The sequence below is a fragment of the Melanerpes formicivorus genome, unplaced genomic scaffold (assembly GCF_026170545.1).
Source record: "Melanerpes formicivorus ecotype bairdi unplaced genomic scaffold, bMelFor1.0.p_v2 SCAF_2, whole genome shotgun sequence".
In the NCBI taxonomy this organism is placed as follows: Eukaryota; Metazoa; Chordata; class Aves; order Piciformes; family Picidae; genus Melanerpes; species Melanerpes formicivorus.
Window position 1 is genome coordinate 35977195 of NW_027142354.1, and position 16671 is coordinate 35993865.

Consider the following 16671-nt stretch of genomic DNA (forward strand, 5'->3'; position numbering starts at 1 on the left):
CAAATAAAGAGGGATAAGGTAGGGAATTAATAAAAATATAAATTATTCGTCTCTGCCTCCCACCTAACTATATACAGAAGTTATTGAAGATTATAAAGGTTTTGTGTTTGGTTGAGAATGTCTCCTCAAAGTAAGAATGATTACAAATAGTTTGAGAAACGGTATTTGGAAAAGATAGATCCAAAAGCCATGTGTTACACCTACTAACTGGGAAGTTAAGAAGTTCCCAGAGACCTTAGGAATACATCAATTGCTCACAATGCTGTTGCTCGTGGATTGTAGGAATTTCTCTTCTGTCTCTTTTTATCAGAAAATCCTCCTGAACTGCTTTGCTGCTTATGATCCATGTGTATGGTGTGCAAAACCCACGAAGAGCCTCATGCTCTCTGTAGCTGACTTGTTTTATGCAACCAGCTAGTTTTTATCAGAATTGTCACCAGACAAAGGCTAGAACTCATAAACCATCAGTTCTCTGCTTAACCACGCCCAAAACATGCCCAGACTTGACCCTGCATGAGGTCTGTGCCTGGCAGGACACATGGCTTGGGGGAAGGGCCCATGTGAAATCCACCAATCCCCAGGCCTGGGAGCAGGAGGCAAATTTAAGCAAAAAGAACTATCAAAAATAATTTGCATGAAAAAGAAAATGTTTGCTGTAGACATAAGCAGTTGGTTTATTTATTGTGAAAGTCTGTGCACCATACAATATTGCCATATTCTCAGCTTCTAGCAAGATTAAAGGAGTGGTAAACTTGAAAGGAATTCAGAAAGTAGAAAATGGCAAAGGCAATGAATTGTGCATCTTCTTGCTTGGATATCCTTTAGGTACACATATAATATGGTGATTTGTTTGAAGCTGCTGTTTCCATGAAATATGGAGGTCTCTTATTGCATAGTAAGATAAAAATATGCTTACTGGGGGGGAAAAAAAAGTCAGGAAAACTTCATATACTGCAGTAATCCCATCTATTAAAATCTGAAAATATATTTTTAAACTTTTCAATCGTTGTTCATAATTGTAGAATACACATAGTAATTTGCTATTTAAACATATATTGTCCTATTCAGTGAACGCTACAAATGTTCTTCCATTCAGAATTATTGGTTGTGGGTTTTTTCTTTTGCTGTTTCCTTGAATGTTCCGGTTAGACCACAGTATGAATTTTCAGTACCCTCCTCTTATTCTTAACATTCTCATTGGATAATAGTTGATTAGGTGGTGTTGGATGATAGGTTGGATGTGATGATCTTGAAGGTCTCTTCAACCTCGTTTATTCAATTCTATCAACCTTCCTAGAATTATGATAATTTCTTGTTAGTTGAGCACTGTCCTGGTGGGTTGGGATTGCACAGCAGGCTGTAGATTTTAACTAGTTATTGTACCAACATTGCTGCCAGTATAGCTCAGCATGGAAGAAAAAGATACCAAGACCTGTATTTGGAAAGATGTTATCAAGTCAAAGAATCTATCTCAGATTAGATTTTCAGAAGTTCCTAGTTCACATTGACACTTGGAAACACTGACATGATAGAAAACTTAGGTTGGAAGTAAAAATCTATCATTACATTTGTTTCATCTTGCTGTATTAAAAACTGATGTACAAGGCAAATTATTTTTGTTTCCCCAAAGTAAAGTTGTGTTCTATTTTTCTGCAGTCTAATGTAAGGTTTAGTTTGACTTTTCTTTCCTTTTTTTTTTTTCTGGCCTTGAGTGGAGGGGATGAAAAAATAGGCACTACATTCTCTGTAGTTGGTAACTTCTGTGTTCCTTCTATTAGGGAATACAGAGTACCAAGACAATAAAATTTCATTTTTCAGACAGATGATCAGTTGGACATGTTTTCTGTTTCTGGCACACACTGACAGAACTGATCTTGCACCTAGAGCAAACATGTAATCAAAAGAATCTTTTTCTTTCTTTGATAATATGTGAAACTGTAACCAGTTGGCTTGCTGGGTGTTAACTGTAACTGATGTGTGAAACCTTGTTGTGCATTGTGATAAAACTAGTATTCCTGTCTCCTGCTCACAAAGACTCCAGTTACACAAACAGGCTTGACTTACTAGGTACAGGTAAATTGCTCTGAAACCTCTTTGAAATCCGATTGCTGTGCATTACTAGGACTAGAGTTGAACAATTAAATAGAGCTGAGATAGATGAATTCTGAGCTTCTGAAGTCTTATCACTACTTCTGATTTTTTTCTTAATCTCTCTGTCCTCCTTGATGTGTAAAACTGAAAAAAGCCCCACACCAGAGTGTGCAGGCAGATTGAAACAATTACAGGTGTCCTACACCCCTCTATTACTTATTTTTCTGGCTTGTTCTGTGTTGCTGTATGTAGTTGCTGGTTGCCAAATTGTCAGATTTCTTTAATTCAGCAAAAGCAATAATGCTCTTTAGAATAGAACAGATGAGGAGGAAAGAAGAAAGCTTATTCTGTCAGTAATAAGATCATATAGATGCTTTACTTGTGTGCCTGCTAGAAATCCATTTAATTGTTTGTATTTTAATATATTGCTCTGCTTCTTAAGGAAGATAGTCCCATCCATCTAGGTTAAGAACTGGCCAGGTGGCTGGGCTCAGGGTGATGGTGAATGGTGCCACATCCAGTTGGCAGCCAGTCACTAGTGGTGTCCCCCAGGGAACAGTGTTGGGCCAAATCATGTTCAATATCTTCATTCATGATCTGGACAAGGGGATTGAGTCCATCATCAGAGAGTTTATAGATGACACTGAGCTGGGAGCAGGTGTCAAGCTGTTAGAGGGTAGGAGGGCTCTGCAGAGAGATCTTGACAGGCTGGACAGATGGGCAGAGTCCAACAGTATGAGAACTAACAAGTCCAAGCGCCAAGTTCTGCACTTCAGCCACAACAACCCCATGCAGTGCTACAGGCTTGGGACAGAGTGGCTGGAGAGCAGGCAGGCAGAAAGGGACCTGGAGGTACTAGTTGACAGTAGGCGGAACATGAGCCAGCAGTGTGCCCAGTTGGCCAAGAAGGCCAGTGGTATCCTGGCCACTATCAGGAATAGTGTGGCCAGCAGGAGCAGGAAAGTCATTGTGCCCCTGTACTCAGCACTGGTTAGGCCACATCTTGAGTACTGTGTCCAGTTCCGGGCTCCTCAATTCAAGAAAGATGTTGAGATGCTGGAATATGTCCAAAGAAGGGCAAGCAAGGCTGGTGTGGGGTCTGGAGCACAAGCCCTATGAGGAGCAGCTGAGGGAGCTGGGGTTGCTTAGCCTGGAGAAGAGGAGACTTAGGGGAGACATGATGGCTGTCTACAACTACCTGAAGGGAGGTTGCAGCTGGGGGTGGGGAGGGGTGGGGCAGGGGGTAGGTCTCTTCTCCTAGGCAACTAGCAACAGAACAAGAGGACACAGTCTCAAGCTGTGCCAGGGAAGCTTTAGGCTGGATGTTAGGAAGATGTTCTTCATAGAGTGGTTGCCCATTGCAGTGGGATGCCCGGGGTGGTGGTGGAGTCACCATCACTGGAGGTGTTTAAGAAAAGACTGGATAAGGCACTTGGTGCCATGGTTTAGTTGATTAGATGGTGTTGGGTGATAGGTTGGACTGATTAATTCTGTGATAACCCTCAGTCATGTGCTGTAGGTAAAGATATTACTTGAAGGGAGGAACAAGGCATGGGGATAATCAGAAAAGAAAGATTAGACAAAGGTTTGAGGGTAGAGAAATATATGTATTAAAGAGACAGAGCAAAAGTGGAAACTTCACAATTACTTGGAACATGAAAATAAAACCATTTGAATTCGGGCTCAATTTTTCCTCATATCTGAGGAAACATTAGGGCCTTATATGTGAAGCCAAGGTCTCAATCCCACATGAGAGATGCATTTGAAAACTGTAGAAAAAGTCAAAATGCAGCTTTATGGATGAATGACTACACTGAGAAAAGGGGTGGCTTTCCCTTAATTCAGGAATTTCATACCAAATTTATGATGAAATATTAACATTGCATGGACTGTTATTCAGTTTAGAATCACCTAAATCCACGTCATATCTGGTATTTAACCTTTAGAATTAAGGTCAAAAGAAGTGGCACTGTGTGTTTGAGAACAGTTTATTAAAAGCAAAGTGTGTTTCATGAGGTTATAGTCTTATTTTTATTTTCAGGAAATTACAATTAATTACTTACTTTACTGACACTAAAAGGGATTTATACCATCAGAACCACAGAGTAATCAAGGAGAACATCACAGTTAAGGATGGATGGCATGTCACTGACTTGGTTAACAAGTAGCTGACAACTTCACATACAGCATAAGCATATTGACAGCTCTCACACATAATCTTTACTAGTTTCCTGTATGTAATATGCTAGGAGAAGAGACATCTTTGGGTCTAGTCTTAAGTTGGAATTTGTTTTATAAGCAAGTTCTTCAATGCATATTCATAATATTGAAAACTTCTCCCGTAATGCCAGAGGAAAAGGGGGAACAATTGTCCTGTTTTGATTTAGAATAGAACTAATCCTTCTCAGCTCAGTCTCTTCTAAGTAACTGTACTTTCTGACACTAAGAATTTGGTTTTGCAGAGAGTGTCTGCTTCTAGCATCAGTTTCTAGTTAGTACTAGTACTACTTTCTAGTTAGTACCAAGGATTGACCTGCAGACAAGGTCACTGCTAGATCTTGTGTACCATGTTAGGGGTGCAGAGCAAAATGCTGTATCTTCAGGGAGGAGCACACAGGACAGGTGACCCTAAACTGACAAGGTATTCCATTCCATATGTTGTATTCAGTATCAAGGTGAGTAATCACAGGAGTCAAGCTCCCTTCTGAAATGGCCAGCATCCTAGGAGGAATCTCTGTATTCTGCCTTCAATCCCAATCCACAAGTTTCTGAATCTAGTACCAGAATCCAGCTCCTGAATGCAGTTCCTGTCTGATGTTTTGTTTAGTCTGGGACTGCTGCTGCAGCACCTATGGCAACAGTGACTAATCTCCATTAGAGGAGTTGGGTTCAATATTGGCTTTGTATATATTTGATTTTATTGTTATTCATTTAATCAGTTTCAGTTTGCTTTTCCAAACTCTAAGCCTCCCTTAATTCCTTCCCTTTCCTATTGGAAACTGAGAAACATTAATAGACACCTTCTGTCATTCACTTAGTGGCCAACTCAGCTGTTAACCTTTGACAGAAGCAAACAAACATCTGATACTCTTAAGCTCTTGTACTTCCATTCAGAGCTTACCTGTAGTTTCACATTGATTCATAATACAGTGCTGCAAACAGAACACCCTACTGATTTACTATTGGTATCAAAATACTGGTTGCTTCAGCTTTTATTCGACTCTCATGAGACACCTTAAGTTTCCACTCCTTATGTTAGGAAGGCTAAATGATGTCTGTATTTGGTTTTCATAAAGATGTAGTCTTCACCAAGCAGCTTACCAAATTAAAATGTATTAGAGGTCTCCCAGAGAATAAGTTGTCACAGTTTCATTGATGTTTGTCATCTTCTGTTACAAAGCTAAATGAGGAGATGATCAGTGTGAAGTATGCAGAATCTATTTTCTTCAGATGTTTCCAGTTTTTCTGTTGTCAGTTAATTTTGTTTACATTCTCAGATTCTTTTGCAAAAATCTGTTTGTAAGTGTAAACTTTTATCAAAAAGAGTCTGAGAAATGGACTGTGACAATAGGAGCTCAGATTGGTGTTGGCTTATATCTTTATTTCTTACATGTTTTTGTAAATTTTTGATAGGATTTTATACAACAGAGATGTCACATTTGGATAACTTTGCACCAAATATATTTGGGGTTTATTTTTTTCTTCCTGGCTGCTCTCAATTAGAATAATTTAGAAATTTAGTCTGTACTAGTGTAGTGATTTGAATCAGAACAAAACAAACCAATGGGTTAACCTGGCTGTTTTCACAACACAGACGTGAGGGAAAAGTAGCACAGAAATTTGAGATTGAGGCAAAAAAAAGTGAGATAAGAATAGAGTTTATGGGTCAAAATCAGAAAAATATAGTACAAAATGCATAATTACATTAGCTGATTTGCAGAAAAAAGCATGGCACAAAGCAGAAGCAAGCAAGCCTGAAGCCCAAGGCAGAAAACTGCTCCACCATCCCTCCTTGTCCTGCAGCCATCCTAGTGGAAAAGAGAAGCACCCAAGAACCTGGAACTCAGAAGCAGCAACTGGAACAGGAAGCCTCCCATGTTGCAATCTGAGCTTCAAGCCCCATAATACTTTGCTCCAGTTAGTACTTTCACTTTCTGAAGCTGGCATGACTGCGGCACGGTATGAATAAGAGTGGCAGGTTCAATTCAATCCATGACAACTGCATCTTCACTTCTTGTTCTAGCTTTATCCTTCTGTTTCTCTGTGCGTTTCCTTTCATGTAATCTACATATAATCTTTTCTCTAGCACCACTTTCCATTCTTCCTACTGTTTGCTTGTTACAAATCTGGTGATTTCAAGATTCATTCAGAGGTCTATTATCTCAGAGGTCTTCTTAATTATGTTGTCATATGGTTTACTTCACAAAATGAAAATGTATCCCCTTCTCCAAACTACTTAGCATTGAAGAGCGTTTCCTACACCCATACTTCCCCAGATTTTGGAAAGGAGTCAGTCCCAATGAGTTAGTTCACGATCCTTTACCTGCTGAGATGAATTCTTCCATCATGCACATCTTGGCTTGAATATCTTTCTGCTAACACCAAAAGCCTCAATATGGTCTAGATTAGAAAAACTCGTAAATAATTGAGATAAATTTATCCTTCAAAATCTCCAGTATATTTCCTATCTGAGTTTTAGCTTTAAAAAAGCAGTTTCAAGGCTGATACGGTGAGACAAGGAAGGGAAGAACAAAAATAAATGAAGGGCAATAGAAACAGGTACAAGTTGCAGAAAGAAACTTTTAAGAGCAATGAACTGCTTAATAACCTAAATGAAACAGGAATACAAGTCCTGATGACTATTTCACATGTCACAAAAGTGAAAATGAGCTTTTTGCAGATAGTCTTGCAGTTCTGTAGCCCAAAAGGATTGGGCTTGAGGAATGACTTTGAATCAGATCATTTCACTATCACTTAGTGTTATGGCTTTAGTGTTTCCACCTCTTTTGCCTTCTCCCTCCCCTCATACCAAGAGATAAAACAGGGAGGATAAAAAGGGCAGGGAGTTTTTCTAGTTGACTTAGCAGAATATTTAATCCTCCACTACAAAAGTACCAGGTTATGTCAGTGTATATGAAAGAGAACGAAAGGGAAAATACCATCCAGAAATCCTGAAAACAAGTGAAAGACCTCTGCATGCTCAGGACCCAGAAAGTGAGACAGCAACCCAGAATCCCCTGTCCAGAATGGTAATGCCCTACAGTCATAAAATGCCACAAATTCATGATTTCTGGTAGTGGGGAATATCAGTCTTTTTTTCAAACTACCACACTTAGTTACAGGTAGCTGGATGTCATTGCAAATACAAAACTCTCCATTGGCTTGAGTAGCATAGAGGATTAGGATTATAGGGGTTTTGTTTGGAATAAAACCTCTAAAGCAGTGTTTGTGGTTTTTTTTTTTTTAAATTAATTAGTCATAGAGCTTTTCTTTTCCTTGTTTGATAGCTTTTACCCTGTTGTTTTTTCTTTATATGTGACTAAAGCATCTCAATCTGGGGCTGCTGTGAATGTCAGTGCCACACTTTGACCTGTAGTACGGTAAGGAAGTGAAATGTACTTGACCAGCAAAAATATGAGTTCTATGGATGACTCACTAAAATACTGGTTTATATTGTAAGCACCTACTCAGTCCCTTTGAAAGGCTGAAGGGGCAATTTGTGCAAAGTGTGCATTTTGTTTTCCCAAAGCATGAAGGACCCTGGGGTGATAATTCTCTCTCCTGCTCCCTCTTTCTCTTTTCTCTCTCCCTTTTCCTTTTTTCTTCTGTTTTGTTTCTAAGTACCTCTCCTGCTCTCTTTCCCCCATTATCTTTTTCTCCCCCTTTTCTTTCTTTCTTTCTCTGTTTTGTTTGCTCCATTTTCTCTCTCTTTAATACTTAGTCTTGTCTTGATGTATGACCTTGTATGTCTTAATTTCACTCACGGGAATGTTCAACACAACCATGTCTCCTTCCCAACATCCAGATCGAGATACATGGATAATTTACTGTCCACCAGGACTCCTAGGTCCTACTCTTCTTTCCAGTAGGTCCACCCCTAATCTGTACTGGTACCTGGTGTTACTCCTTCCCAGGTGCAGGACTCTACACTTAGAACCTTGTTCAACTTAATTTAATTCCTCTTCACCTAGCTCTCCAACCTGTCCAGACCTTGCTGAATGGCAGCAAGAAGATTAGGCTGCAGAAACACCTCCTAGCAGCTTTTCACTACAAGGGGGCCTACAAGGAAGATTGGGACAGTCATTTTAGCAGGAACTGTCAAATTGGAACAGGGGGTAATTCTTTTAAAATAGGGAGATTTGGAGTACAGGAAGAAAGTCCTTACAATGAAGGTGGTGAAACGCTGGCACAGGTGGCATAGAGTTGTGGTGGTTGCTTCATCCCTAGAAACATTCACGGTCAGGATGGGCAGAACTCTTGAGTAACCTGATTCTAGGTGAAGTTGCCCCTGCTTATTACAAGTAGGTTAGACTAGATGACCTTTAAAGCCCCCCTGCAACCATTCCATGATTATCCTTCCTAAACTTTTACAGAATTGCTTTCATGGATATGAGAAGGTGTTTAATATCATGAATGTCATGGGAAGGCTAGATGTGAAGTAATTACTGGATTTTCTTTTTTGCTTTCAGATAAGAATGGGGACATCAAGTTAAACAATCAAATAATTGGTGGGGAAGGTTGGGTGGGGGGCTTGCCTTTTTGTGGTTGTATTTCAGGGTTGTTGTTTTTGTCCACTTGTGTATGGCAAATTCATCCCTCATGTCTTAGTTTGAGGGAGGTATGTCATTCAGGAGTAAAAATTGGAATTACAGGAATATTGAAGTTATTCAGCTATTTACAAAATCATTTGTGAGTGGTTTTTGACCTGAGGTACCTAGGAATTGTGTTTTATTTATAAGAGGATCAGATATTTATAATTCCTTATTTAAAAGTAGTGAAATAAGAAAAGAAATAGATTCTTGTAATACCATATTACTAGCATTTATATAACATCTTCACTAATATCTCATCTTTGGTTTTGAAATGTGTTTTATATTATGAAGGGCGAAGCTGATAAACCTAAGGAAAGAGTTAACTGAGGTGTACATAGTGATAAAAAAATAAGGTATCTTCAACAGTGTATAACATGAGCTGGTACTGCAAAATATGAGAAAAATGCAGCATTGGACTGCCTTATTGTTTTGTTTCACGTACTGATGAATTCAAAGGAGTTAATGTAAACACATGTCAGTTCATGGCCAAGTCAGTGTACTTGGCCAGTGATTGTGTGCCTACATGGCATGACTTTTCTGTCACTGTCCTCTTCCCATCTAATCCAACTGGGAAATAAACCAGTTGATTAAACATCAGTCATAGGATGAAATTCCATCTCTTAGTCAAATGAACTCTTTGGATTCAAATAAGCCTGGAAAGATGTTAATCTGCTTGGTGTGAATGCCGATTTTATGATTTAATTTTTTATCCCTTTGCTTAGCATCAATTTGTTATTTTCTAATGCTAATAAAATTCAAAAGATGCTCAGAAACATTTTTCTCACACATTATCTTCAATAGAAAGCTAGATACTTGCCTTTTGTAATATTTAAATGTCCCCCCCTCCCATAAAAGATCACTACATTCATAAAAAAATGCACTGTTATACTTGGTATCTGTTATTAACAATATCCAGAACTTTAGAAAGGAATTCTTACCTTGGAGCGCACTAGCTTTGATTTATTTTTATTTTTTTTTTTGTGGAAGTAAACCCTCTGGAGAACTGAAATAGGAAGGACTTCCATGTGTCATGTAATTCATATAGAAGTGATGCAGAACTTTAGAGCATTTGGAAGTGATCCAATAATAAACATTGTATGCAATTTCCACAGTTCTTCTACCATCTCTTTCTATAGGTTTGTTACTGATTTCCAAAATAAAATACTAAAAGCTTTCCAGGAAAAAGAATTATTTTCATCACTGACTTGATTATTTCTGTCTTGAAGAAACTCCAAAAGTTAAAGATTAGGCCATTTATATTACTTTAAGAGGTTACATTCCTCAGTCTGTGGAGCACAGGTTAATGAATATAGTCTTTTCTTTATGTACTGAAGTTTCTCATAGTCAGTTGTTGACATTTTTAGGGTTACTGTTGTTGGGTTTTTTTTCTTTTTTTAACCAGAGATGGTTCCTTTTACCAGACAGGATGATTCTCTAATTTCAAAATTTCAATACATGCAACTTCTTCCTCAGGATTCTTGGTTCCTTTCAGGCCATCCTACCACCTTTTCAGGCTGTACTCCATGTAGTCTATTGCATGATTCAGATTCTCCTTTTCCTCTCTCTGGACCTTCTTGTTAGGAGACATTGTACTGTCTTACAGGAGTGTTCTTCCTTGTTAAAAGGACATGTTCTTGACTTGAGTGCTCTGATGATATAACATCCCAAGAAATGTTTTCTTATGGCCTGTGTGAATAAGGTGTGTGAGGAGCAGATACTGAGTGTGAACACTTTGATACTTCAAATACTGATCTCCTTTTAATCTTGGAAGCTTTGCGTGTCACTGTGTTATTGAATAGTGCAAGTCTAATGGTGTTACTGCAGGGTGTGTGAAAAGAGAAGGCAGCATATAAAGTTGTCTTCTCTCTGGGAGTGTTTCCTTGTAGTTAATTCTGCTGTGTCTGTTTTCCTTAGGCAAGTTAAAGTTATATAGGGAGCAGCTCAGGAGCAACACTGTGCCTTTGATCAGCAGTTTGAACAGCTAAAACTTGCAGAAGAGAGGAGCCATGGCAACTATGAGCAGCCATATCACAATCTTGCCTGTTAAACTGCTTAAAACTTGATGCTTAATGCTGAGGCTCAGATACACACACCCTGCAGGTGCATAGCTGCCTGTGATAGAGCACAGAATTGGACTACAACTTCTCTTTCATCTGTGCCTCTTCTCTAAAAGGTGTTTCAGAGAACTCTGATACTATAAAGCTCATTTTACTCTCTTACTGAGAATGGGATTGTTTATTCCAGATGTTGTTGTTTTGGCAGTGTGACAGCTATGCTTGGCCACCAGAATTCCGTGGGTTTTTTCCTGAAAGATTTATGTGTCCAAAACAATGTTTTCTATGCTAATAGCCTGGACGATAGTCAAAGGTTTTTGTAGCAGAGCTGGCTGAAAAGAATGCAGACTGTTTTAAAGTCCATATGAGACCATTTACTACTTTGACATTCTCCTATATATGGATTGTTTCTTATCCAAATGAGAAGTAATTTCATAAAATTTTGAATGTTGGGTTTTTGTTTATTTATGCTGTGAATGAGTATGCCAAGCTTTGATTACTCTGAAGGGGAGAGACCCTTTTCTGCAGAAAGGAACATTGGGTCCCAACAGTCTTTTAAATATCTTTTTCAGTCTTTCCTCTGGAAGGTTTCCTATCTTAAGTTACTTAGTCTAATGATTCATACTTTTTTGGTTTTGGGTTTGGGGTATTTCTAAAGCATTTGGGAAGAAAATGAGTGGGAAAAGTCATTAATGATTTTATATTCTTCTGCAACTCAATCAGTAATAATGAATGTGAAGCAAAGAATAGAGAAGGTACAGGCGTGTCTGTAAAAGCTTGTTGTGAAAGCAATGAAACTAAAGGTGGTAATTTCATTTTGTGAGATGTGGAAAATGAGGTCCCCAACAGTATCTCTACCACATGTGCCATTTTCTGTAGGAAAGACATGAATTTTCAGAAAGTCTGATCTACCTATTTTCCTTTGAAACCTAGTGTTTTTATCTAGGCTTTTAATACCAATTTCATATTGTCTGTACTTTTGTTATATATATTTTGAAAGACTCTTTTCTGTTCATTGCTAGAGATTGTCTTCCTTCCCTTCCCCATAAGTGTCATCCTTTTATTTGGGCCACAAGAGATGATTTCATGGTACAGGGTTCTGTAATATTGCTTAGAGTCCTCTTAAAGGGAAGCTGTTGTCACAAAAGCTTTGGGCTTTTTGATCACATGTAGTAGAAGTCACAATACATTTTTTCCCCTTTTACAGAGATGCAAAAGGAATGGCATGCAGTTAAGGAAATAATTAGATTTTTTTTTTTCCTTTGTATTTACAGAAAAATTGTGAAAATGTCAAACAGAGGTATGGTAAATAAAACTTTGGGTCTCAGGTTATCTTAGAATCAACAAGGTTGGAAAAGACCTCAAAGGTCATCAAGTCCAACCTGTCACCCAACACCTCATGCCTACTAGACCATGGCACCAAGTGCTGTGTCCAATCCTCTCTTGAACATCTCCAGGGATGGCGACTCCACCACCTCCCTGGGCAGCCCATTCCAATGGCTAACAACTCTTTCAGTGGGGAACTCTCTCCTCACCTCCAGCCTAAACTTCCCCTGGTGCAGCTTGATATGCATTGCATTATTTTTTTTCAAAGACTCATTTATCCCTGTAGAGTAACATGCTGCTATAAAGCAATGTTTCAAGAATCATTTTCAGACAGTAAAGATTCCATGGGATTCCTTGACTTCACTTGTATTTCTTCTTGCAAACTTCTTTTTGAGTAATACCTTAAAGTGAAGAATACATTAATGTTGCCTAACTTTCATGAGGTAGAAGGCATAGAGACTTAAATTCTGTGGAGAAGTCTCTCTCTCATTCATTAAACACTAGTCTGAGAGGAAGTTACTATTAGGCAATGAAGAAGATAGGCATGGTAATGAGGAGCCAAACAATTCTTTTCAAGCATAAAGAATAGGCAAACATAAAGTGCTGATGATACTTGGGGTGATTTAGTGGGGAGGCTGTCTTGGAATACTTGAAATATTTGATGTGGCTCTTATTTTCATTTATTTTATTTGTAATTGCAAGATCTGTTGCTGAGTTATTTTTATTGTTGTTGGGTTTTGTGTTTTTCTTCTGAAATTAATGTGTATTTGTAGTATGCTAAATTAGTCTAGAATTGTTTTTAGCAGAAACTGTGATTTGCAACTGAAAAATGTGCTATTCTATGAAGTTTCTCAGCTATGATATTTGCAGATTTCTCTTTGTTAATTTTGTCTTTCATTTTATTGAATCATTGATGCATATTCCTATAATGTCTGTCATTATGGGCCAGAACTGTTAAATGTAAAGTTTTCAAAACTTTTAAGTGTTGGACTTCCAAAATGTTATGGTAAACATAAAGCAAAGAATCTGGACTCATACATAACTAGTGTTATCTACATCTTGTCTTCCAGTTCTCTAGGCTGTGTTCATAAATAAATGAATACTACTTACATGGAAAAAAATACTTTTGTTTTTTTTTTTTTTTTTTAGTATGTTCCAGTCTCTAGAGCTAACCACAGAATTTAGTATACTTAGCCTCCCACATTATTTGGCATCCTAAATAATTGGTTGCCCTTCTGCAAACCAAGGGCAGCACTATCAAAAACTGAAAGAGAACAAGAACATGCAATTATTTTCATTTGGTTGGGATATGGTGTAGTAGTGGCCCTGGCATAGTTAGGTAATGGTTGGACTTGATTGTCTTAAAGATCTTTTCCAACCATAGTGATTCTGTCATTTAATGATTCTATGTAGCCTTCCTTTTTCTTGAATTAATCCCTATATAAAACTAGGTATATTATGGTTTCCTAATGAAAGAACACTCATCTCATCAATGGGTGCGGTTACTGCTATTAGTGTTTTACCAGTTTTGATTTTTTAGAGAGAATTGGAGGAGCAGTCTAATTTTGCAGATTCAGAGAATGCAATTCTTTTCAAACAATCTGGAATTAGTTTTCTATGTCGCTACATACAGACCCAGAGAAGAGTTGGGTTAATAAAAGATGATTCTAAGATATGTTAACACTGGAACTTAAGTTCTAGCATGCCATATTCCTCTTGCTTATTCTTTCCCCTTATGCATGGCTTAATATATTTATGGAGTTTTCCTTTGATTTCAGGTGTGAGTGTCTCTCTGGTTTATGTGGTTTCCCAATGTGTGAGGCAGGCTCCCTTCCCCAGATAGTCTCACGTGGCGATGGAACACCTGGGAAGTGCTGTGATGTCTTTGAATGTGTCAATGGTATGTGAAGCTTTCTCTTGTACCTGGGGAGGATGATTTTATCTGGCTGTGGGAGATGCTAGCCATTTGGTTATTTATACTATGTTGCAAGATCTAAGAGAAATAATTTTCTTGATGTATGTTGATGTAAGAAGCAACTGGAAGTTCAGCTGGAGGCACTTAAGTGGGAAAATCTGTCATTTGAAAGTTGCCATGTCTCTTTGATTTCTAAAGCACGTTTTTCTGTGACCCAGGGAATTACAGCTTTAGCACGACTCCCTCACTTCATATTTTTCAGTTACTCCTTTGCCAGTGGCAAACACTAGAGAAGTTAAATTTTTGCTAAGTACTGCAACAAGTTGCAGTACTGTAAGCAAGAGCACTCTGTTTATAGACTTATAGGGTTCATTTTAATAAACTTTTCCAAAGTAATTTTTACACAGGTGTATAGCCTTCAGAAATTCTGTCAGGGTAAGAACAGGCTGGTTTCCATTCTTTGATTTCTGAGGAAATGTTTAAAAACTTTGAATTTGTTATGCAAGTGACTATATCTCAGGACTTCTCCATGTCAGATAAACAGAACTGCACACATGATATATATATATAGCGAGAATTGCATGCCCAGATAATTTCTGAGCATAAAAATGATATGTTAGTGCTGTATTTACTAATTAATATTCATTCAGCAATATTTAATCCTGCGTAGTGGTGCATGCATCCTGTATTTGAAACAGCTTTTATTTTATGTTTGTGTAGGCTCTTTGTAAGAATTTGCATTAGAAAGAATCAGTTTCTTTAGCTTTCAGGTTAATTCTTTCATGATTTGGGTTAAGATTGTAGATAATGTAGGAAAAAATGCAATTTACTAAGTCTTTGTTTATATACTGCCTGTTAGACTAGAGTGATCCTCATCTTTCTTTGTTTCTGAAGTTAAAGTATTATTTCTAAGTTTCTTTTAACTGTGTGGCACATCTCAAGGACAGAATAGCAATAGAACTTGATCTGAGTTGCACTTTTCCAAATGCATTTTAGGATTATTAGGTGGTTCTTTCTATCAGGGAAAATATTGCAAGCTGCACTTCTAAAACTTTAAATTCTTAGAAAAATAATTCTGATAGCAACTTACTAGATAAATCCCCAGTGCAATGACAGGCAGATAGATAAATAGATAGAAAGAATCTCTGTGATTACTTCTGTTAGTTTAAAATGAAGAGGGGAGGGAAATGTTGCTTGTGAGACTGATAGCTGAATATAATACCCAATTCTGGGTTATAAAAGGATCTTGGAATACTAACAAGTGCAGAAGAGATATAGTAGATATCAGTGACAGATGGAGAAAATATCTTACAATGATAGGCTAAGATCAATTCCTTAATTAAAAAAACAAACCTACCATCAAAGTAACGAGAGCCAAATCTGTAAGATCTAGGACATGCTGTTCTGAGCAATGAGAGTGGTTAGCTGTTGATACAAACTGCCAGGAAGATGCTGAATTCCTTGTAGTTGTCCTTTCTAATTAGGATTAGATGCCTTTTTAAAGAGAGTGTTTTAATGGAATGCAAATTAATGGGTTTATACATAGTAAGTGGACAAGTTGTGTAGAAAGTTCTGCTAGTTACTTTTGTGTTTGGAAACTTCTGAAAACAGGCAAGAGGGTGGAATAAAAAGAGCATGTGCAGAGTCACATTAGTATAATTTTCCTGCTGTTATAACATATCTTTAATGCTAGAATTGATTAATTACGGGGAGGTAGGGGATCAAAAACCAGTCAGGAATAATACTGATTATCTGAGTTACACTTATTTGTGAAGGATGTCTTTATTTTAAGGTATGTAGACTGCAGAACCTGGTTTGTATGTTGTAGGGTAACTAAGCAGGCCTCCCTTCTGCAGTATTTATGTTAAGCATGTGTTAATGTGATGGATGCAAAGTTGCATGATCAGAGAGTATGGGGAGGCTGTCTTTCTGGGTAGGAATAGCAATGGCCAGTGTTGAGGTCATAATGAGTAAGAGAAACAAAATGGTCCTTGTAGCTTGTCAGCTTTTTTGAGACAGATCAGTCTTTTTTCACAAACATTTTTTCCTGGTTTTAATGTAAAACTGATTTAGCAGCTCTATGGTGTATCTGTAGATTTTGTTTGGTTATCTTTGTTACCAATACACACTATTTTAAACTGGCTTTTAGTTAGTTTGTCTCAGAAAAGCATATTAATCTGTGGTGAGAGAAGTTTCTACAGGAAGTTCACTCTTTGCAAATAGTGGAGTAGTTGTTGTTCCTGTCCTATCTATCACCAAAATAAGATTCTTGGCATATTACTTCTTTGAAATAGTGATATTTTTATTTAATTAGGACTTTTTTGCTAACTACTTATTATCTGTGGCTGTTCAGTCTTTGTACAGGTTGAGTTTCTTTGGGTTTTTTTTTTTTTTTAATGCAGGTTGTAATTTGAAAAGTGCTGAGAACAATTGTGACAAGAAAAGAAGTATTACAGAGAACTCAATAGTTCTA

At 37.7% G+C, this 16671-nt stretch overlaps 1 protein-coding gene across 3 annotated transcripts in view; it reads left to right on the plus strand.

Moving 5' to 3' along the window:
• The window catches only part of CRIM1 (cysteine rich transmembrane BMP regulator 1), a 185845-nt gene that overhangs the window by 97480 nt on the left and 71694 nt on the right, over window positions 1–16671 (plus strand). For all 3 annotated transcript variants that reach the window (XM_068156138.1, XM_068156141.1, XM_068156150.1), the window contains one exon: window positions 14062–14183. In XM_068156138.1, coding sequence (XP_068012239.1) covers window positions 14062–14183 — 122 coding nt within the window. The remainder of the gene's footprint in view (window positions 1–14061; window positions 14184–16671) is intronic.